The sequence below is a fragment of the Gobius niger genome (genome assembly GCF_951799975.1).
Source record: "Gobius niger genome assembly, chromosome: 13".
In the NCBI taxonomy this organism is placed as follows: Eukaryota; Metazoa; Chordata; class Actinopteri; order Gobiiformes; family Gobiidae; genus Gobius; species Gobius niger.
Window position 1 is genome coordinate 16783848 of NC_136864.1, and position 24367 is coordinate 16808214.

The 24367-nt window shown below is 40.1% G+C and overlaps 1 protein-coding gene across 1 annotated transcript; it reads right to left on the minus strand.

The window, feature by feature from the left end:
* Positions 1–6635: 6635 nt before the first annotated feature.
* On the minus strand, positions 6636–24024 carry LOC306972892 (MAGUK p55 subfamily member 7-like; the record flags this gene model as incomplete). The annotated part of the gene is made up of 16 exons (XM_079569599.1): positions 6636–6866; positions 7590–7733; positions 7845–7953; positions 8033–8126; positions 8201–8281; positions 12002–12175; positions 14629–14673; positions 15956–16014; positions 17277–17473; positions 18132–18221; positions 18286–18371; positions 19274–19355; positions 20451–20585; positions 22192–22272; positions 23119–23196; positions 23932–24024. The coding sequence occupies 16 exons, from the start codon at positions 24022–24024 to the stop codon at positions 6636–6638; spliced, it is 1779 nt and encodes a 592-aa protein (XP_079425725.1).
* Positions 24025–24367: the final 343 nt, after the last annotated feature.

Below are 24367 nucleotides of genomic sequence, written 5' to 3' on the forward strand. Positions count from 1 at the left end.
ACAAAAAAGTATGAGGAAAAGTCAGACATGGCACCATAATAGGGTTAACTGTCATCGCTAAGATTTTCCTAAAATGATTCCATATCATTGTTAGTTATGTTCAGATTGTGCTGTTGGCAACATACATGAGTAAAAATAACTCAAGAAGATGGAGAAAGCTGCCAATGATTTAACCTCTTAACCCCCTCCAGTTCGACTTTACCCAAATCTAAAAGCGTCCAGTAAAAAAAAGTGTCAAAATAGCAACAAAAATAAGACGAAAACAAGGATGAGAACGCCATAGAAGAGCAACAGAAAAGTTCCGGAAATGCAACAAAAAATGGTAACAGGAAAATGGCAGAAAAAAGTGTTGAAAAAGTGACAAAAATCTGGGAAGAAAATACAACAATTAAGTGGCAAAAAGTGAAAAAAAAATGTCAAAAAAATGGACGACAACGTGGCTACAATGCACGGAAAAAGGTCAAGTTAGATGAGTTTTGTAGGTCAGCTTTCAAATGAAGTGTTACACTGGCCAATATAGGTGAGATAACTTTATAGATTTGGGTAAAGGGGATATGAAGATCGGAGAGAAGATGCACTTGGTTAAGGTGGGGGTTAAGAGGTTAATCACTAGATGGGGCAGTGTATGCAGTAGCTCAATGGTGGGCAACTCCCAAAACTGCAATCAGCAGTGTATAAAAACACAAAAGTTTTTCCACATCTGCAATAGGTGGTAAAGTACTGATTCCCATTGTACATAAGTTTTAATGTTTTACAATTTGATCAAGAAATTGCCTCAAAGTGGATACATTGCTTTAAATCGAGCCTTACACATAATCTATCTTGTCACACACCTCCTTGGGAATGACAGAACAGGCGTATCTTGTAAATCAGCACCATTTTCTCACCATGTGATTTATACTGAGACACTGCAGTCTGATACACTGTGAGGTGGTAATCATTTAAACATGTGTTTTGGTCTCCCCCTTGTTTTGACAACACTTACTGTAAAGGGGAAGATTGTATATTTATTGGAAGATACATATAAGAGTGTCAAGACTGTCATTCATGTTTGTCATTCGTTTGATGGATATTAAGATGAAAGTTACTATATATATACTATTTTATTACTGTTTAATAGAATAATGCACTAAAATACCACCTTCTCAGCATGTCAGTAAGAGAAAATCGTATCCTGCCAAACATTTACCCCTGAACTAGTGTGATCATTAAGATGTCTGTCCCCCTTTTTTTTTACACATTGTTGCAGCAATGTCTTTCCCATAGCCAGTTCTTTTATCTGACAAAGTGTCCCTCTTGCTCTCATTTCGACAGTGATAGCGGCTCGTGTTTAACTGCTAAAAGTATTAAAACCCCCATAAGTCCCACCCCTGTGCATAATTCCCAGATATCAGTGCGGAGTTGAAAACCACATGCGTCCCCCTTCAGGTGCCGTAAATTCCTGTTGGACATTCCTGAACAGAGGCTGGAGAATGCTACACGCTAACACACACCATTTAACCCTGTCCCAGAGCGTTGTGTTCAGCGTCTGCTCTGTTGACTTTACCAGGGGACACGCCCATCCCATCAGCCAAGAGACCCGCGCAACTACACACATGCATATATTTCGAGTTGTTTGGAGAGTTTGGCGTTTGTGTCCAGGCATTTCAACCTTCATCTGTCTATAATGAACGACACAGCACATCGTAAGGGGTGTAAATCATAATAGTGTTTGTCCAAGGCTGTACCAACTGAAATTGTGTCAATCTGATTAAATGTGGTTTCTCCAAAACACAGCTCCCAATAAAAATAAATCAAATAAAAATCGGCCATCTCGTTGCGCCAGTCTAAAATGAATAAAGAATTACTTTTGAGGTCTCACTGCCATTGATAGAAAGGTCCAAATATCTGAAGTGAAAAGAACCTTCTCCATTGAGTTTCAGTTCTGAACCAGTGCATAATCTGGAAAAACAATCTAAAGCTATATTTGACCAACCTGTTGTTTAACCTCTTAACCCCCACCTTAACCCGAGCACATTTTCTCCAGTTTGGCATTACCCAAATCTAAAAGCTTCTTGAAAAAAGCCTCAAAACACAGACAAAAGGGAGAACAAAAGTGGCAGAAATACAATAATAAAGCCACAAGACACGCAAAGTGACACGCAAAGTGACAAAAAGGCAATAAAAAGATATGAAAAAGAAACAAAAAAGCGATGAAAAAGAACGTCAAAAAAGTGACAACATCACAAGAAAAAAAGATAACTTTTGATCAGTTTTATAGGTTACACTGTCGGCTATAAACTCTCCAGTCGAGAAGCTTCTAGATTTGACTATATGGATTTAAAAAATGTTAAAACTAAGTATTTTCCTCCCCCTTCATGTTCCAGCCATGTCCTAATGTGTAGAATGAGCCCAGACCTATTCACCACAACTGCCTCTAAAATCCTGCACTGTCGCTCAAAAAGTTGTTACTTCAGGTCCGAAGGGCTGTGATCCATGAGCTTAATATAGAGACTGCAGGCAGTATAAAAATGACCAACTTGCGTAAATATCTGACATATCTATCTATTACCATTATCATATCACACATTGCCCTTTGTGCCAGTCCTAAGCCCAGATAGAACTGCATCAGGACTGGCATGCCACATACTCTCTTTAATATGCAAGGAGGCAGGTGATCTTCCGAGGTAAGAGAGGGAAATCCCCGAGTGCGGTAGACACACTAAACTATGTCAGATCAATAAAAAGATATTTGGATAAAAACACTATTTAAAGTGTTTTAATGGAAATGGTAGGCACAGTGGGATAAGTGTATTTTCTGGGCATGGAACATACTACCTGGAAGTCCCCACTCTGGACCTGAACCACTAATGTTACTGTTGGGGCAAAACCAAAGCAAACTTTCCTCCTGATTTCTGTTAATGCCTATTGAAATAAGGAAGTATTTCTGACACTAAATAGTACTTAGAGAGTAAGTGCCTCAGGGATATATTGTGTAAGTCATTTCTCACCGGGCTGTAATAAAACATAATGAATAGTTAAGTACATTTAAATTACAATTGAAAAGTTGAATAAAAACAAAACAAACCACCACTACTATTTCACCCAGCACTACTATTTCTGCTTTACTCTTACTTAAAAATGAGTACTATAATTTGCACTACAGTGACTTCAAACAGTTACTACTTGCACTACTAAGATACTTGCACCATACGTCTGCTGTAGTATAAACAGAAATATGCTCAAAAATGTAATCATAATGACTGATATTTTACAGACATCAAATCTCATTCTATCATTCAATCTGATTCTAATGTCACTAAAACAAGACCAGGTTAGACTGCCATATTTATTTTAATGCACTATGTAAACTGGTACATGATTGAGCCAAATTATCCGTTACCAACAGTCGTCATTTTTCAGCGTAATGTTTGAAGTGGGAGCAGCGGAGTACTTGTTTTTACTGGATGGCGGTGGTGTCTTTAAAGGCATCGTTATGATCTCAGAGAGTCTGTAGATTCTCAGAGGCAATATGAACTTATACTGCAGTGCTTGCTTGGACCGCGCTGAGGTCCGGGTCTGGCACCAAAGTAAACACGGGGGCTTTTGGATTGGCACCTGACAAAATACTTTTCAGCAACTTGTTCTTCTCCAACTTGTTTACTGTCTTTACTTTGAGAAAAGGTATAGGAAGTTTTCATCATCTGTTAAGAGAGTAGTTAGTTCACGATACTATTAGGTAACATGACAGTGATCCCCCAGTTGCAAAGTTCACAGGGGTCTGTGGCGGAGCTAGAGGGGAGCCTGGGGATAGCTCCTTAAAACATAAACTACCATATTTTCCGGTGGACTATAAGTCACACTTTTTTCATAGTTTGGCTTGGGGTGCGACTTATACTCAGATGCGACTTATATATCAAAATATATAATCCCACAATGTTTGTTATTTTCACATTGAGAGCCACTAGAGGGCGCTCTAGGCTTGTATACCAGTATCTGCTACTGCTGCACCACTGAAGATTTAAGAAACGGTAATTGAGCAGCAGAAAGCGAGTTTGGAGTGAGCGAGAAACTTGTGAGGGACTGGCGAAAAGTGGAGGTTATTCTAACTGCAATGAACAAAACAAAAAAGCTAATCGTAGGCTAAAAGCTAAATGGCCACAGCTAGAGGGAAAGAGTTTGAAAATGAGAGCTTGAACAACGTGCTGCCGGGAGAGGCTTGTCAACGGTGCAGTTACGCCTCCATGCCCAGGTAGTTGCCAAGGCCGGAGCGACTAATACTCTGGAGCGACTTCTATATGTTTTTTCCTTCTTCAATGGGCATATGGGGAACTAAACCATTGTTCCCAAACTACGTACGAGCAATACCAACCATATACAGTACACTGATCAATTTGTCTTTTTTTCTGTAGTAAATTTTCTTATAAAATGTTCAAATAAAGTGGCACCTTCTATACTCTAATTAGGAATGTACATTGCAAATGAAGCAAAATAACAGAAACAGCTTTAAAAAAAAAGACAAATTTATCAGATCAAAAAACATCAAGTTACTTACTCACACAAAACAAGGCCTATTTAGTGCCTGAACTTTTGCAGTAGCTTTTATGTGCGGTCGTAAATCCGCCTGTGTTCCTCTGTGAAGACCCAGGTCCCTTGAAAGCCATCATTATCCTTGTACAAGCACATCGCGCCGCTCCTGCCTCCTCTAAACTTCACATGATTGACACATTAACACCCTTTCACACCCAATTGAGCTCGGCAACTGAAGAGGAAGGAAACCCCAAGAATGTAAAAGAATGTATAGCCACTAAAAATATATGACTCTTTTTGCGCCGTAGCAGCAGACTCTACCGAGTAACATATAAGCGATATATAGTCTGGTTTATGATCTCTAATGGTATTGGTCTACAATAACTTTTCCAAATACGCTGCCATTTTCAATATGCTTCATTCCAGGCCTTTTAACAGACTGTTATCTTACCCGTGTCCCCATTTTGTGCAACATGTTCGCAACTGCTGCTAATATTACTGCTCTGGTGTGCATTACACTTAATTGAAGTGCAGCAGCTGTCAGAATAATTACATGCCGATGTTTGTGACTTGGCAGGGAAGATTATGTTTGACCGCAAGAGCTGGAGAGTTTCCCCCTTTTTTTTTTAACTTTTTCTTTCAGTCTGTGAGTAGATTATGCAGGTTAATGCCAACAAAAAAGACTGGAACTTGGACACAGGAAACGGGGAGAGATGGTTTGTTTTTGTCTTATTAGTAAAACACTAAGGGACAGTGGCTAATAGGTAACATTAGCAACATTAGGCCTGCTGTTTTATACACAAAAAACATCTTAGAGAATGTACTAGTAATTGTTACTGCATGGGCTGTATGTCATTCCCCTGTATGCGACAACACAACTGTAACATTTTGAGCATTCATAAAATAATGGAGCATTTTAAAGGCTGCTCAGAGTGAAATTATAATGGTCTTTATTCGGGGTGAGACCCAAAGGTGGGTCACAAGGTTGTTGTGACAGAGGTGACTGCTGATAAATTGTTTTAATAATTGTTTTTTTTTCCACCTTTTTTCATGCCTAAATCACGTTTGTGTAATTACGCTCTTAGTCGTACAGGAATATTCCATCGTAGACAAACCCCGCCTTACTCGAGCACATTTTCTTGTTGTTCATTACCCAGAGCTAACAAGAAAGTGGCAAAAAAGCTGCAAAGTGGTGACAAAAACACAACTGAAGAAAAACATAAAAGCCACAAAACAGCAGCAGAAAACGTGACAAAAAAGTGACAAAAATGCGATGAAAAACTGATGAAAACAAGACAAAAACGTGTCAAAAAAGGAAGGAAAAAAGTGATGAAAAAGCAACAAAAACACAATAAAAACACAAAACTACGAAAACACAACTAAAAAAGAAACTACAACGCAACAAAAAAGTTTTACTGGTCTTAGCTTTCAAATGAGCTGATACACTGGTCAAGAAGCTTTTATATTTGGGTAAAGCTGAACTGGAGAAAATGTGCCCGGATAAGGCGGCGGGAAGAGGTTAAACTGTAGTTTCAGTACAATTAAAGGTGCATTATGCAACATTTTGTGAGGAAAATAAAGTTAATGTCTCTGCATATTTTACCTTGTAGTGACCCAGCAGCTGTATGAGTGGTCAGCATGGCGCCTTTACTTTCGATCACAGGGGTCACGACAACGCTCCTTGCGAAAAATTGATCCTGGAGCATTGTAGAGGCCACTGGGATGGAAAGTAAAGGCGCCATGGTAACCACTCATGCAGCCGCTGGGTCACTTAAAGGTAAAATACGCACAAATATTGACTTTTATTTTCACATAAAAAGTTGCATAATGCACCTTTAAACTACCAAGTACCAATCACAACTTAAAGATTTTTGTCGACAAATTATTTATTTATTATTACGTACTATAGCAATATTAGACTGGACAATGTTTAGGAATATAAGGTCCTGAAGCTACACCAGTTGGGGATCAGTTGTCTAAACCAAGAAACATAAAGGGTAACAAGGATATCAGTCAGATTCTCAGAAAATGACTTGAGAAAGATTAGAAAGATGTTATGGGCCTGTCGCCTGATTGGACAGAGAGAATAAGTAAAACGTGTTTAATTAAAAACTAAATACTTTAGTTCAAATCCAGCCTGTTAAGTGACTGCAGCTCCTCCGCGCCATGGTTGGAGATGGACAAAGCCACTCTGTCGGTATCCATTGGACCTCAGCCTCCAAGATCTTGTGCACCTCGGCCTTCAGCGCCCTGAACGCCACCGCAATGTCCCCGTTCACCAAGACTTTGTCAAACAGGTGCCCGTACTCCCGCTCCATGGACTCAGACATGTCGATCATCTCCTCAAAGTCTTCCTCCTGTTCCCAAATGAGATTGTTGTTGTGGCGTTTGTAAAAGCGGCGCAACATGCTGTACATGTGAAATCCATAAAAGCATAACTGGTCATTACATGCTGAGAGAGGGGGCTTTTCACATGAGCCCTATAAAGTGATGTTGGGGCAGCAGTGTTTGGGACAGGGGCGACCTATGTGCAGGTGTGTGACCCCAGGGGTTTTATAAGGGCAATACCAACAGAGCTCGGTGTAAGGGAACACAGATGGAGGCAAAGTGTCCTACATACAGCCCATTAGGAGTGTTGGCTCAAAAACAGAACAACAGAGTATATTGTATTTTAGAGTTTAGATTCACTTTTTTTTATTTTTATTAAAATGCAAATTAAAAAACATTTCCAAAATGATTTAACCTGAATTGTTAACCTTATGTATCTCGTTAAAGCCACCCACCAGGCGTGTTGTGACCCCCTCTTCTCTTAAACGTCTCTTAAACTCAAACCTGAAGCTGACCCCGGGATGCAGAGCAGGGTGTGAGCAGTTTGACCTGACCCTCCCAGTGTGTTACATGAGCAGACACCTGTGTTCTCCGCCATATAATATGCACATACAGTAGGTGATAAAACAGGAAGCCTCAGTCATCCAGGTAGATTCTACGTCACAGTGTTTATGTCAAACAAAGCTTTGGCAGTGATTTACAGCGTGAAGATCCAGTATGTGCATGTATGTGTGTGTGTGAGCGCCTCTTACAGAGAAGGTGCGGGCCGGGGTCTTGTCCTCCTCGTCACAGATGAACTTGGCTCTGTGGCGGGTCAGACGCAGCTCCTCGATCCTCGGGGGCTTCACAAACACCACAAACGGTCTATATTCCGCTGTGTAAACATGCTTTACGTTCTGTAATGACACAAATAAATGATCGCAAAGACTTTGAAATGTGATGCTTCCCAGAGACATCAGTCAGCGCTATAAAACACAGTCAATTTAAGAAGAAGTTTAAACACGCACACTCGGATGCATGTCCAGAAGACACACTTTGCCGTTTGCCATTACTCTGTTGACTGAGTCTAAACTTGACCCGTAATAATGGCCCTTGTAGCGTCCATATTCAATAAACCTAAATAAAACAAAAACAGATGTGAGGGGGTTTATGAGCAGAAGACAATGGTTTAACCAATGCCTCAATTCTTCTTCACCTGTGATTGAGAATGTCCTCCTCAAACTTGGGAATTGGCACAAAGTAATAGTCCACTCCGTCTTTCTCCTGCTGCCTCTTTTCTCGTGTTGTATCTGCAACAAACACACAATCGATACTAAGTCCCGACACGGTGAAAGGGTGATACAGGAAGTGCAGTTTGTCTCACAGGGCACAGTGACGCCGTAGCGGTCCGGGTCGGAGATCAGCAGCCTCTTCTTCAGTTCACTGACGCAAACGCCGCTCGGCCCTGGGGGAAACATCCAACATCAAATGAGCGAAGTGATCTGGTGACACATCTGCCTTTATCATTACAAAACCTACAAAGAGTCAGACAGACACGGCTCTGATTTCATTCTTTTTTTTTTTTTCATCTACAAGTGATTCTCCAAAAGTCCTTATTATTTTGCTTGCGTATCAGATACTTAATGCTCCTGTGCCTCTGGAAAAACCATAGAGGGATCAGTATCATTACAGTGTAGGACGCACAGGATGGAGGGCGCGTACATAAAACTGTCGCATCTGGGTTTTGCTTCCTATTCGGGGTTCGTCCAGATTGCATCAGGCGCAAATGGAGCAAATGAAAGAGGGATTCCTTACATAGCTGCCATTTCCATCACAGCGTTGCACGAGACTGATGCATTACAAAATATCGAGTTTGTAGACGCGCAACTGATGCTTTTTACAGAGGCCCCGGTGATGGAATAAATAAGAAAAGCATGCGCGTGCGGTTTCTTTCTCTTACATCTAATACATTTCTAGAGGCAGAGTTGACTATTGTTTCACTGAAAACATACAGTATTGTACAAAAGACTTGCTTGGTTGCTTAGAATGATAAAACTGCAGCCTAAAATTAATACAAATCTAGACTGGGAGGGATTAGTAATGTATGTAAATTAGGTATTTTTCAAATGTAGGCATGTGTGCTGTATTTGTCATTGTACAAATAGTGTTCAGGTGAAACTGTAGCACCCGGAGGAAACCTGGCTGGCTGCCTTCAGTCTCCTCTGAACCTTTTGAAACGGTTTGTCCCTGTTTCAGAGCGTGGTGTCCTGCACTGGTCAGCTCCACCTCCTGCGCAGCTCCCTCCTCTCCTCAACAGTCTTACACCATCTTCTGGGAAGAGCTTAGCAGGTAATCTGTTTTATTCTCCAGTGAATGTCCATTAGCCAGTGGCCATACCGCCTTTGCTATGCCCAATCCCGTCAGACCTTGGAAGCTAAGCAGGGAAGGGCCTGGTCGGTACGGGAGACCGTTTGGTAACACCAGGAAGCCTAGCGAATGTAGTGAGTGAGTGAGTGGTTGGTGGTGGTCGGAGGGGCCGATGGCGCAGACTGGTTGCCTCGCTTCCGTCAGTCTACCCCAGGGCAGCTGTGGCTACAAAAGTAGCTTACCACCACCGAGTATGGAGTGAACGAATAGTGCAATGTAAAGCGTCTTTGAGTGTCCAGAAAAGCGCTATATAAAACCAATGCATTATTATTATTATTATTAGCCAGAACAATAGAAGACATGTGTGGCTGAGCTTTGAGTCTCGCCCAGATACCTCCTTGTTTGTCCCTTTTTTGTTTCCTGTAGCTCCTCTTTTGGTGCCTCCATTGTGCTGCAGGCATGGGGGGCTCCTGGTGCCTCTTCAGGGTTTCAGAAGAAGAAATTTGTAGGTTTCAAAAGGGTTTACTAATAAGCTAGCTGTTTACTTTTATAAAGCTGCTTTCTTCAGGACCATTAATAAAAAAAACGAACCCCACAAAAACACAGAAAAGATGTACAAAAGTATCCAGTAAAACAATGTGGAGCACAGAAACCACACATGCAGTTCGCAGCAAAAGGCAATAAAATGCTGCTGTACCGAGAGAGAGGGAGGTTGCCGCCTGTACTGTTTTACACCCACTTAAGACATAATGTAGTCTGGATATTGGGAGATTAATAGCTATTGAATCAATCTACTAGAATGATTGCACAGAAATTCACAAAAGCTGTGCGCTCCAATAGCCTAGTTAGTGAGACTGCGGCATATGCACATTTAGGCAATATAATGTCCACTGCATATAAATAATATCTTGTATGGGTCTTGTTTTGTCCAAATCCTTCTAACCCCCCAGTTTAAAACTCTTCGATCGACTTTCACTCATGCACACCGAAATGCATGAGCTTGTAACAGCAGTTTATATTTCAGTCTTAGTGTTTCAGCTCTTGGATGAGTTAAAAAATGTGCACCGTATGAACTCACAAATCGCTCTAGTGAATATGTAACACACAGAAAAACAAACTTTTAACTTGAGACCATGGTGATCTGCCGCTGCTGTTTTTGCCATCCAGGTTGTGGTTTTCCTGCCTACAAGCCCGAATGCCAATAAACCCTACTCCTAATGACGAGCGCTTGTCAGAGAAGAGCGGACAGTAAAAACTGAACCCAGAGTGGAGTCCCATCCAGCACGATTTAAGTTTAAATCCAAATCCAAGCTGTGGTCACTGTTCCAGGACAGTGATGGAGCACTAGGGAGACGCTTGGAAAAATCATATTCACAAAACACTTGTCTCGGTCCACTGTTATCTGCTCAGTCTCGATCAGTCGGTCTGTTTTGCACTTCTGCATTCATCAGAAGTAAAATATATAGTCAAAATGTACACTCAAGGACAAACTATAGTCAAAGCTGGTGTGAAACTGCTCAAAGCTGCATGAAATGGGCGTGAACAGGAGCGACATCCAGCGAACTGTTGGAGCCAAACAAACAAACAATACGACAAGTGCACCTAGATATGAATTTTGAGTATAATAATATATTTTTGTTGTTTATTTGAAAGTAAAGCTTATTCAAAATGATCCACAAATACTTTCTATCTTTGACATTTGCTTCAGTTGTCACACCATTCCTACACTTGTTTTGTAAGATGACTTTAAAAAGGTTCTTGGCGTGGCCCAGACAACAATTCCCTACAGTACGGCACAGGCCTGAATACACAGCGCAGGCCTCGGAGCTGGCAGAGCCTGGATCTGTGCTCAGCGGTGATTCAGAAGAGGACCATTTATTCTGACTCTGGGCTCCTGACACTGTTTACATGGGTCTGATGGAAAAGATTGTACCTGAATGAGCATACATTTTCATCAATGCACTACCTTTTCTTTTGAAGAGTAAAAAAAGGATATGGTAAATCTGCAGGTAATCAGGGTCCAAACTGTATTACAGTTCAAATACCGTGACATAAGAATGACAGAAAACAGGCTTGAATTATAATTAGTGGTTGATGTAGCCTTAGTTATATTACTACTTATATTATGAACATTCTGTACCTTTAATGGAAGCACTTTGTCTTCCTTGAATTTTCTTACGAACAAACCAGGTTCATCTCATTCACAGCAATCAGTTTATTTGTTCTATCCAAGTCATCTTCAAGTAATTATTGTTCAAATCTGAATAAAAATTTGAGTCACTAAGGAATAATTCGAGTCAAGCCTGAGTCCAAGTCAAATCATCATCACCTAAAACCTAGTCAAGACTGAGTCTAAGTCACAATTCCAGCCCATTTAAGAAGAGTTTTTTTAAAATTATATTCCTAGCAATGGCCACTCAAGAAACCCCCTAATTCTGAAATCTCACAAGTCCTGCTCCCTAGAAACTCCCGAGTTCATGTTAAGTCCCAAGGTCCCTCAATGTGATGTTTGACGTGTGTCACGCGTCCCACAAATGACCTGGAAAATGAGCTTGGGACTTGAGTACTACATCTCTGATAGTTATTCACCTGTTCATCCAGATTTTTATTTGATGTTTTCAAATGATGTAATTCAATCCGTTATGCAAGAGTGTGCTCTAAAAGGGAATTTCGTTGTGATTAATTTTGCAATGACAATAAATACCTATCCCATTAGCTTCTCAGTCTCCGTGCATCTCAATATTGACTTCATGAATAAACGAATCATTACGAAATGTTCCTATTTTGCTTCAGCGGTAGCATCATAAACGTTACATACCAACCAGAACCACCAGCCTGTGCCTGTCTGTGGGCCGTCTGTGGTAGGGGATGACCTCCATGTATGTGGGGGGTCTGATGGAGCTGTGAAGGCCGGCGCTCCACCTTCGAGACCGGGCTGCTTCTCGGGCAACGCTGTCTTTCCTCCCGAGTCGGAAACTTCGTCTCAAGCCAGCTGAAGAACAGACAGAACAAACAGATAGATGTGGGAAATTACCAAAAGGTACATGATAAACCCCTGCCTATAACTATTGCAATAACAGATCTCACATTTTCAACAAACGATGATGTACTGTAAATATTTACACCTTTCTAGCAGCAACTTCATGAGCTTTTAAGAACGACAAGAGCTTAGAAGTTGTATTGGCTTATGCTTGCAAACTTAACACACACTTATCCACCGTGGAGCCACTTTTCAAACATTGTGTTTACTGTAAACCAGAAAAAAGCCCCAAAGAGCTGTAGTTCAGGGAGAAAATGACATATAACCCAAAGCAGCCTTAAATAATCTATTCTCTAATAGGTTGAAGAGATAATCTGTTACTCCCTTCACCTGTCAATATGGTAAAGGAAGGTATGTCATTGCTGAATACAGACCAAGCTCCATGACTTAAAGGTGAATAGATTTAAAGCTACACAAAGTTGACCCAAAAGTCCTGGCTGTCATCATAGCCACCACCCAGCAGGATGTCAACAGCTCGACTGACAAAACAGATTTATGCCGTGAGTTACATTAAAGACACGAGTATCTCAGAATAGTGCAGTCACGCATGGTTTGCAGTCCGTCTGAGAGCCACCGTCTGCCATGCGTCTGTGGTTTGGCCTGGGTCGGCAGCTAACTCTCTCTTTCATGATGTTAACTGCTGCTAAGTGATGGTGCCAGGCCTTTTTGACGTCAGCTGTAATTTGGGCATGTAAGCAAATCAGTCCATTTCCTCTTGCGAGACACAAGGAAACTGGCAGCAATGGCACGCTTCTGTTCAAAACTGATGACTTCACTCAGAAATGTGGACTAATGTGTAAAAGGGAGTTATGCATGTGCAAAAACAAATACATACATGAATGGATGAGAAAATCGCATTTGCTACAATCAGGTTAGGCCTTCAGGGAAACATGCTGTAATTGTCAGCCCTATGCACTCAGTCGTAAAAGTAGGAATATTTTTGGCAGAACTTTTTTCCACTTTTCCTGAGAGTCTTCAAGTGGAGATAAGATTGGGATGGAGAGGACTGATGCAGTGGAACACATGTTGTGAGCCCAGTCTGTGGTGTCCCTATTAAGATGAGTGGGACGATATGAACTCAATGTAGTGCTGCCAAAGCTTGACATAATACAGAGAAATGAGAAGACTTTCTGTGGCGCTTCGGCTGAAAAACTTTACCTTCACGCAGAAGTGGAAAAAGTAAATGTATTTTATTTCTAATTGAGAAGAATGAATGTATAGCGCTTTTCCAATGACACAAGTCACGCAAAATGCTTCATACAGGGCAGGGGAACTACTATTGTTCCTACTCTATGCAACCTTTCTACTTATGACTCTAACTAATGTCACTGAACATTAGCCTACATATTTTTTTAAAAACAAAGAAAAAAAACGGCTGAAATAAAATTCATCAAACTACGAACAAATAATGGCACTCTGGTAAAATAGCAAACCCATACTACAATAAAAAAGTATTGATCTTGGGCAACCCCCCAAATTTGTCTCGCGACCCCCTTTGGGGTCCCGACCCCCAGGTTGAGAACCACTGCTCTAGCTGTGGCCATCTAGCTTTTAGCCCGCGATTAGCTTTTTTTTGGTTTTCTTCTTGCTTTTCGCCAGTCCCTCACAAGTTTCTCGCTCACAAACTTTACCGGTTAGTAAGTAAGTCAGCACTTTATTTGTCATTGTACAACCGTACAGGATAGCAGATACTGGTACACAAGCCTGGAGCGCCCTCTAGCGGCTGTCAGTGAGAAAATAACAAACGTGAAATTATATATTTTGATATATAAGTCGCACCTGAGTATAAGACGCACCCCCAAACTATAAAAACAGTGCGACCTACAAAATACTATAAATAAGTAGAGGCAGAAACAATTCACACATCTTTGCAGTTTTCAATTAAGACTTACCTACCTTCCAATCAACCTATTGTTCTAAACTGGAGTGAGTATCCGGGTCATTAGGTCACCTCCGCTCCACAGGAAGGGTTATATAAGCTGTTTTACAAGTTTACAAGCCAGAATTTGAGGACACCCAGACTCCGGACATGTCCTCAGGTATCTGGCTAAAGACAAGATGAACATTCCGTGTATTAAACGCGTGACTCTGCGAAATGCAACATATCTAATCATTGGACTGCTTTGCATGAGGGCCTTTTTACAATTAGCTGTGAGGTAGGATAACATCATCCGCAATCCAACAGATTAAGACAAATGGGATAAACTGAAAGCCCAAAGCCATAGCCCTGTTTTAGTCCTTTGCCTAAAATCTCCAAACCACAGAGATACATCATCTCAAGAACAGATTTGAATTACACCACAGGCCATTCGCTTTGTTCTTCTGCTAAATTGATGCCTGTTCATTTGAGCAGTCACGATAAAATGAAACAGTTGTATTGTATCATATTTTTCCAGTGGTCTTACCAATGTGGAAGCCTGTTATGGCTCGGTAGTCTACATCCTCCAAGACTGGAAAAGAAAGAAGGAAAGAATGAGCGTACAACAGTGAATCTAAAGCCGCTAGTAAAGACAATACTCTTTACTTGGGCTGCACGACATGGGAACAAATTGTAATATTCGAAAACTGTCTCCATAATATTATTGATATATTATACAAGACCATTTCAACACGTTATGTTCCATTGCAGTGTGTCCAAAAAATATTTTAAAAAAACAAGACAGAAACAAATCAGGACCCCAAAAAAATCTTATTTGGTCATTATGACTGAAACTGAACGTTAAATTACTATGCTTTATTTTTTCGTTTTTTGTGGACTGTTATGTCATATGGAAAACCTCAGTCATTTGTGATACTTGAGCTATGTGAAAGCTTTTGATATGGATATTGCAATAATTATAATTTAGCAACACAATAAGTAAATGGCAGTAACTTTATTTGTAGGCCAAATAACACAAAAGGTTCCCATTTCAGGGCTTGAGAGAATGTCCTGGTTACATAAAGGTCAAATAAAGTGTGCTCTGCAAAATGCTAATTATATAACCCCTGGGAACCTTGTGATTCTCACCTCAACATGTCCTGAAAGGCATGGGATTCGTAGTCATTAATAAATTGGTCTTCTCTCAAAAATTAATGCTCTGTGATGTTTTGGGCATGTGCATTTTGTTTATTGAAAATAAAACGTCTAATCACAATGACAATCCGGCAATTTAAAAGACCCAAATGCAACATGTGATACAACTACTTTGACCTCTTCACCAAAACTAGAAGATGAGCCTTTTTCTCTTCGCTGCGGTTCTAGAATATACAGAAAAATGACACATACGGTATTTGTAATGCTTGATAAGAGTATCAAATTATTACCCCAATTGGTTCTGACACACTACCATTACTATGTTTAGACATGACCATCAGCTGTGTAATGTTAATAACCATCTACTCAATGAACAAAGTGGTCCTGGAAACCACACACGCTTTTATTAAGATGTCACCAAAATTACTGTGTCTATCACTTTTTACAAACCCACAAACCAAAACAAAATGTAAGGCATTCATATTAATGTTTAAAAATAAAAACAGATATACTTGCTGTATCCTCAGGCTCATCTGTGGAGCATGTGGAGAAAACAGAAGTAGAGTCAGACAGCAGCAGTGACCTTGACCATAACCTCCTGCATGACCTTTCCACCCTTGGGTTTTTGAGTTTGGCAGCTCTAACCATAGCTCTAACATGAATGGTGGAAAGTCTGTTTTGGGTGTGGGGGTGCTTTTATAGACACATGTTTAGGTCACCTGGTGCTTTGGGTCTGCGCGGCCTGAACAGGGCCCTGGGTCGCTGCAGGGCCACTCTCCTGAAGGAAACATCACAGAGGTTATTAAGAGGCTAATGCTAGAGAAGTCTTCAGTGCAATGGGGATGTTAGTTTATTGATCTATTTACACTATCCATGTACACCTCCTTGCTTTTAACTGCACATAATTAGGACTGAAACCTCCAGGTACTGCAGGTTCAGCAATGCTATGTGCCCAAAGAGTGAGGTCAGCGGATTACCTTGTGTACTGAATGACAAGTTTATACAACATTTTCTACCTTGATGTAACGGGAATGTTCTAAGGTGGAAATGCCAGGAATTAAACTGTGAAATAGTGGTCACGCAGTCAGAGTCAACACATTCTGAACAAAGCAGTACTAAGTCATGCCCCTAGAGGCCATAAGTGCCACTGCAGGTGTCGTAGCATGTTACGTTTTTTTACTCATTAATTGTCTGTGAGAGTGAATACTACGCTGACAGAAAAGAGAGAGGGATATTGAACATCCAATTACACAATGGATATAATTTTTTTCACTCAAACTTGGCTGTGAATACTGTTTAAGTGGTGCTAGCCCGCAGTTAGCTTTGCCCGTTAGCCTGTTAGCTTCTTCTTCGTGGTTCCACTAGGTGTATTGGTGGCTCCGGGTCAGAGCAGGGAAAGCTGCAAGTGTGGTTTTCTGGCTAGAGACACCAGGGGGAGATGAAAGACCCACCAATCATCCCATTAACACTTGTATTACCCCCAGAGGGACTACGAAAGGGATTTATTAAGGTAAACAAGTTATTTAGTACTGCTTTAAGATGGAATTGTCATTTTGCAATATGCTCATGCTACTATGTAATAAAGATATCTCTAATTAATTTTTCAACTTCGGATATCCATAATCCCATTTCTACTATACCCAATATAATTTTTTCATGACATAATTTATACTGGTACAAATGACATCGGGAAAGGTGATGTCAATATGTATGTCCGTGATGTCATTGCGACTAGTAATAAATCTAGTTCTTGATATCTACAAGCAGATTTTGATTAGACATGATTTAGTGATATCTAAAACTCAACTTTATTTAAGATATCTTGAAAATGTTTTATGAACAGTATATTCGCGCAGTCTGATGATCTCTTTGTTTCTGGCCACGTGATGTAGCCAAATATGCTGTAGCTAAATTGTGTAACTCCTTGGGGCAGTTACGGTCATCACACGTAAATGAAACGTTTAAGTAGTATTATGTTTCAGTTCATGTTTTTGTAGTTGGGTTGACCGCACAGATGCCACAATACCTGAACTAATGTACCTCTCATGCAGTTGCTGTGATGGGATGAGACCAGCATGGGACTGGCCATCTCCATGGTGACAAGCCTGCCACCAAGTCTCATCCTCCAAACTGACAATCTGTAAAATGTCTCCTCTTTGAAAAGGGACTGCAGCTTCCTTACACGGGACAGAGGGGTCTTCATCCGGGCTATAGTCGAATAATGCCCGCACAAACAGCTGCAGAGGAAATTTCTTTAAGACTTTTTCAAATCACGACATAGAAAAATACACCTTTCAGTTTTGCTTCCTGGCAGTGACACTAAAACCTTTGTCATTTCTTGAGATATCTCTGAAAATAATTTGAATTAATCTTTAGCAAATGGTCGAGTCTCTAACAGTTTCCAGATTCAACATTGACTTCATCTTTATCGACTTCACTAAAAGAAAATATTAGACAGAGACTAACATTTTCCTCTTCGTCTAAACGTCATTATGGCATCCCACTGAGTGGTGGCTCAGACGCAGTGACTTGTATGAAAGGATAAATAAGACAACTCAATGAAACATGCCTAATCAATTTTGTTGATTGCTTTGTCCTTGTCTGTCTGATGTTATTTTAAATTTTGCCAATGCTTTTGTGACAGCACTGTGGCACAAATACAACATCTAAGCAGTGACTTCACTTTTGTGACTAAAAACAGGTGCTGGAACTAACAAAATAAAGTTTGTGGGGTGACAGTGACTCAGGTGATGGAGCGGTATAGTCTCATAACCAAAAGGCAGGCGGTTTGAATCCTGCTCTTGCTAGTTCACTGTTGTTGTTGTTGTTGTTGTGAATAAGTCAACATTCCAACTGTAATAAGTAAAACCAATATTGAATGTGAACATCGCATACCTGGGGACATACTTTCTTTCTTTGTGACAACACCTCTTCTTTATAAAAAGCTGGGATGATCTTAAACGTCACCTCACCTTTAGAACCTGCCTGTTATATAATGAACAAAAGATTAGGTTTTAGTAACAACAAATGAGGAGGCGCCTCTGCTCACCAGGAGAGGGAGGATTTCCTTTGGCTTTCTATGCTCCATTGAAACTCCGTTCACCTCCTTCAGCTCATCTCCTTCATGGATCAGGCCTGTGCACACGCATTTCACACACATGACTCTGAGTATAGTCTGAGTGCAATATGGTCACATGGAAATGAATCTATGAATGCAACACTATACAGAAATAGAAGGAAGATACATTTGCTACTGGATTTAATTGGTTTTCCATATAAAGGTGAACATTCTCTTACCCCCTTAGCCTTTTTCTCCAGTGCGGCTTTACCCAAATCTAACAGGCTTCTTACAGACCATAGGCCAGTGTAACGCTAAGACCTATATAACTGCCACTTTTCAAATCCAAACTCAAAACTCACCTGTTCAGACAGTCCAACACCACCTAGCTACGCGCTCACATTCTCAATGTTGTACTGTTTTATTCTGCTGCTCTTGTTTTTAATGTTTTTTAATGTGTCCATTGTACAGTGTCCTTGGGTGTTCTGAAAGGCGCTTTTGAATAAAATGTATTATTATTATTTTGAACTGATCAAAACCTTTTAGTTGCGTTGTCGCCGTGTTTATACCACATTTTTGAAGAGTTTTTGATAATTTTTTTGTTACATTTTTGTTGCTTGTTTACTGTGTTATTGTATTGCTATTCTGGCATGTTTTTGTCACTCTTTTTTCCCACCTTTTTGTTGTGTTTTCACCCTCGTTTTTGTTGCTAATTTTTTTTTTTAGATTTGGATAATGCCGAACTGGACACATTTTTAAGGGATGATACTCCAGCCAGTTCTGAAATGAGTTGTGCACGTATCTTGTGCAAGTATATCTTTTACAAGAACATGTGTCATCACTGGCACCAGTATTATTATTGTCAGTAATGATAGCAAAAACAGCAGCAGGAAAATAAGTTTTCTCTTTTAACCATTTTACCCATTAAAACATCAATATATATTGATGATTTTGAGAATAGTCAAATGCTAAAACTCACCACTTTTATCAGCCGCACCGCCTTTCAGTATCCTCGCGACTACTATGGCGCCTCTGGATTCATCCCTTTTGATCGTCGCGCCCTTAGATAAATGAAAAATTCATATCGACACAGAAAAGGGCTTTGTCTGGACAAATAATCATTGCATTCTTAACACACAGTAACGTTAGCAAAGGTCACTCAAATCAGCGTTATTTTGACCAGATGTCACTGAGGAGCAAATTGCACTGAAAAGAGCGTGTATTGTTGCTGCCTACAATCAGTCTGTATGCTCTGTGGAAAATGGAGCTTATTGGCTTCATCAAAGACAGAGACAGTGTCAGGAAAAGGTCACTCAACTCCCAGTGTAGCGTTAAGATCAATAATAAACGTGTTCCCCATTACTGAAACTGTTATACCAAAACATATAACAATGACCCTCATTAGCCTAATTATAACCATACTGCGTTCCGTAATGGTAAACTATGGAAACATGCAACAATGTGTGATTTATGTATGGTACTGTCTGGCATTTAGCAATTTTTGTCATTTCATAATTAATAACAGCATTTTCATTTGCATTTATTGTGTATTAAATGCCTTGTTTTATGTTGTGAGACTTTTACGCACACGTCCAAAAAAACTACTGGACGTACTTACTGGAAAAGATCTGGCACGGCAGCCTATTACTGTCTATCAAGAAATGTATTTAATGAAAGAACTATGTCCAGATGTAAAAATGTTTTCAATATTTAAAACAACAGTTTTAAAGGATTTTGCGTCCTTGGCGGTGGCCTGATGCATTTGTAGTTTCATTACTTTATAAAGAGAGTTGCTCCAGGAAATTTCTGTGATGAACTGTCGATGGCTTGAAATAAAACATGGATTTGTCACAGTATCAGGAAATGATGCTCACCGGGGCAATGTGGTGGATTTGCACAAAGAACTGAAATTTCCAGCCTTTTCAAGCTCAAATGAATACGGAATTTAGACACCTATGATAATAGTAAAAGGATGTCGTGAGTCAGTGCAGAATTACCCTAATTAGTCTAATACTGTATATAGAAGGTGGTGTGGAATATGAACTCTGTGTCCCTCCGTGTCTGTGTGCCTGGCTCAAAGGTGAACTCAGAAAATGAATGGTCAGATCAAGTGAGGAGGTAGTGAAACACAGAATTATAAAAACACATGTACTCACTAAGGGTTCCTTGGTTTTTACCATGCTGACAATTTTGACTGAATCTTCATCATCTGCCATAAAGTCGTCAGGGATCGGAGGCAGCGTGGGCTCATAGTCTCTTTGAGCCACAGCATCATGGACACACAGGAAGCTCTGGAGAGGAAGATTAGGTTCAATAAAAGGACACACACTTGAATGACTTCAAATGTACATATTTTAACGCACACAGCATCTTTAAAATACTTCATTAACCTTAACTACATCAGGTTTAAAGTCAACAGTGTATATATGTGTTAGAAAAGAACAAAAACAAATACAGGTAGGTACTACTTTGTTTAGGTGAATGTAATGACTTTTACAATCTCAGTGGACAGCGTCAGTAAGATCACAATCATCCAGTTAATCCACAGGTAGTCAACTGTCCTACGTCTAGCCCAGGGGTGTCCAGCGGGCCAACTGTGGCCCACTTTTAATTGGCCCGCTGCAAATTCTAAAAATATAATTTAATTTCTTATTTTGGCTTTAATTGAATATATATAAAATAAATTAAAATCCATTAATGGAAAGCTGTGATGAAGGCTATTTTTTTTATACTTTAAGCATATTCAATTAAAAAGCATAGCTAACATTTTATTGAATTCGCTGACTTTAATACAATAGAGGTGAAGTTATATATCTGACCTCTACTGAGTGTGGTTGTTTGTATATTTTTCTATATGTGGTCCTCAGTAAAAAAAAGTTTGGACACCCCTGGTCTGGCCGATCCCTTTTTGAAAACCCTTGCTACCTCTCTGTCCAGGTATGATTTGACACACATCACTGATGCTCAGAGAACACCTTTATGATCCACTGAGTACTCGCAGGCAGTAAAAAAAAAAGTGGAATATTTAAAAAATATTGAATATTGTATGAAATCTGCCTGTTACTCCTGTGTTCACCAGAACCTCTGCAGTGTAATAAGTGTCTGGCCACTTTAGGAACATAATTTTACAGAAATAAACACAGACTATTCCACACTGCGCCGCTGGTAAGTACGTGTGAGCTGCTGCCTTTGAGCCAAGTGCAAACAGATCATTAAGACTGTTTAAACAAGTCTGTTACAGTCTGCTGGCTCTGTCTCCTCATTATGAAAACTCCTACCCAGTGGTTCAAACTGTATGTACAATGTGTAGCTTAAAATGCAATATACAGGTGCGAGTGTGTGTGAGAACAGATGAACACAGCTTGAAAATGGGGTGCTATGATACAGTGGGACAGGGAGAAGACAGCCGGGAGAGTTGGATGCGGTAGACTTGAGGATGTTAACATGTCTTTTGCTGATAATAAAAAAGGATGAACAGGATAAGTACATTTTCCTAAGTTAATGTGTAGCAGATAAAATCAGAGAGGCAAGATTGAGAGGGTTTGGACACATACCAAGGAAGATAAAGGGCGGTAAATCTTAGGATAAAGGGATGGATGAGTTAGGTGTCCAGTGATGACTACAATAAAGATAGTCACTTCACTTAGTTGCCCTGCTCAAATAAATAATAAAAGTTATGGATTTTGCTTGAGGATATGGTCTGAGGTAATGATCAATGTTGCATACAGTTACTAAAAAACATTGTTAAACAACTACTATTACGGTATTGCCTGGTAGCACAACAAACAAGAATATAATTCAGAGATAGCCAGCCCAGCAAGATCATTAAAATAACTGTGAGCAACAATATCTCATCTATGGAGGTTTAAAAATAGAAAAGTACTGAGTGTCAAAGACCTTAAAGTGCGGCTTGGACAAAATTGCCACCAGCTCTGTGACTTCATCTCTGCTGACTTTATGCATCAGTTCCTCCATCAACTGAAACAGAAAAAATACATATATAATTCTCCAACTTTATGGATATTATTGTGGTGTTTCTTTTGCTGTTTTTAATTTAGGTCTTTGAGCCACTGTTGATAAAAACTCCCAACTGTTCAAGACTATATGACAAGTGTGGCGACAGCTAAATGGGAGCAGCCTTGACCAGCGTCAGACAGAGCAGCAGTTGTCGTCTTGTCAAGCGTATTACTGTAATGACTTCTACTGCTTCAAGATGTCGAGCCACACTCCAGAGACACAATGCATGAAGGTCATTAGTTTCCACTGTGAGCAAACAGAAGCCTGGCTGAGGGGAAGCAGACCGAGGCTTGGCCCTTGCAGTAGGTCCTGATGATTTAAGCCAGACGGAGAGTGGCTGTCCGTCCGAATCTACAGGAGCGGTGGTGAAACAGGGAGCGCCGAGGATCGCATAGGGACAGTATAGAAACTGATCAGAAAAAAAACAAAGCATCTTCTGCTTGTGACCTACATGGCTGTGTTCACTAATATAAGTTAGGCTTTTTGTCTTGGAGGTTTTCTCACTGGCTCTGACAAATAACATCAGTAAATTACACAATTAATTTTGTAAAATTTCTGATATACTATTTATGGATAAGACTTCAAGTGGTAAGTGGTCATCTATTGTGTCACTCTCATTTCAAAATTCAATCGTGAAACAGCATAGCACACAGAAATGATTTTAGCAGGATGTTCTCTCTGATCATCAGGTACATTTTCACAATTAACTGCCTTAAAGTGTCTTTAAAGCACTTAATTGTACATTTGTAAAAGCTCTTTCAATAATAACATTTCTGTCTATCAGTGAAAGATGAGTGAGTCTCTTACATTAGAAGCCAGGAGCGCTGCACAGTCCTGGACAGCGACCGGTCTTCTCTTCTCAAAAAACTTCAGTCGCTCATGGATCTGTCAGGTTAGTAAAATGTCAAAATATTGGCTCTGCTGATTAATCAAGAGAATTAATTTGTGTTATATTCAGTACACACTTCCATCCACAAATCCATCCTAACTGAGTAAACAACAAAAAACAAAGCAGCTATACTCTTGAAGGATTAGTGGCTCAAATGGCAGAGCGGGTCGTCCAATAACCAAGATGTTGGTGGTTTAAATCCCTGCTCCTACAGGTGCAGGGATCCTACAATTAACCCACCGCCTGTGTGAATGTAGTGTGTGTGATTTGCTGATGGTGGTTGAAGGGGCCGATGGCGCAAATTGGCAGCCTTGCTTCTGTTAAAGTTTACCCAATACAATAATAGCCAACCACCACCAAGTATGGAGTGAATGAATACAGTGAAGTACAATGAGTACAGTGAAAATAATGACGACATAACTTGTGCTGACAGGCTTGTAAAGCAAAATACAAGTGTAAGCCATTACTGTTATTATTACTATTTGTTTTACAGCTATTGGGTAGATTAGGAGCAAAACATGAGCAGCAGAGATGGATACCACTAAATGTATCCTTCTGACCAAATGTTTTTACGTATAACCTAACTTTAACACATGTGCCTCCAATGTTCTGTATGAAGATCCAGGCACCAAATCATATAATATGACCCAATATACCTTTGGATGCCTGAGTCAGAGGAGCTGTGAATTAGTTCTTGCTGAGGAGGATGAGGATGTAAAAGCAAATGTAACCTTGAAGAGCAGGTGAATCTTCTTCTCTCTCAACATGCTGTGGAGAAACTTGTAGTCCTCCTCTTGATCTGGATAATCCTCCAGTCCTGACATTTGCTAATGACAATTCACATTTGAAACCATACAGTCAAAAATATACATGTAAGAACATAATGCTAAAATACAGAGAAATCATTACATTGGTGGGCCGGTGGAATCTCACTCCGGCCAAGCTTACAGCCTGTAAGCTTTGTAAATGTACTGTTTGAGTGAGACAACAATTTCAATAACTCTTGACATTACTGCCCCCTAATGCTGAACTCAAGAAGACAAACTTATACATTCTGATAAAGGGCATTGCCTTTTTCTTTACCTCGGAATGTGTTAATGAATTATTTACTTCATAATGTGCAGATATCGTTTAAAAACGAGAAACAAAGATTGTACTCACCAGTAG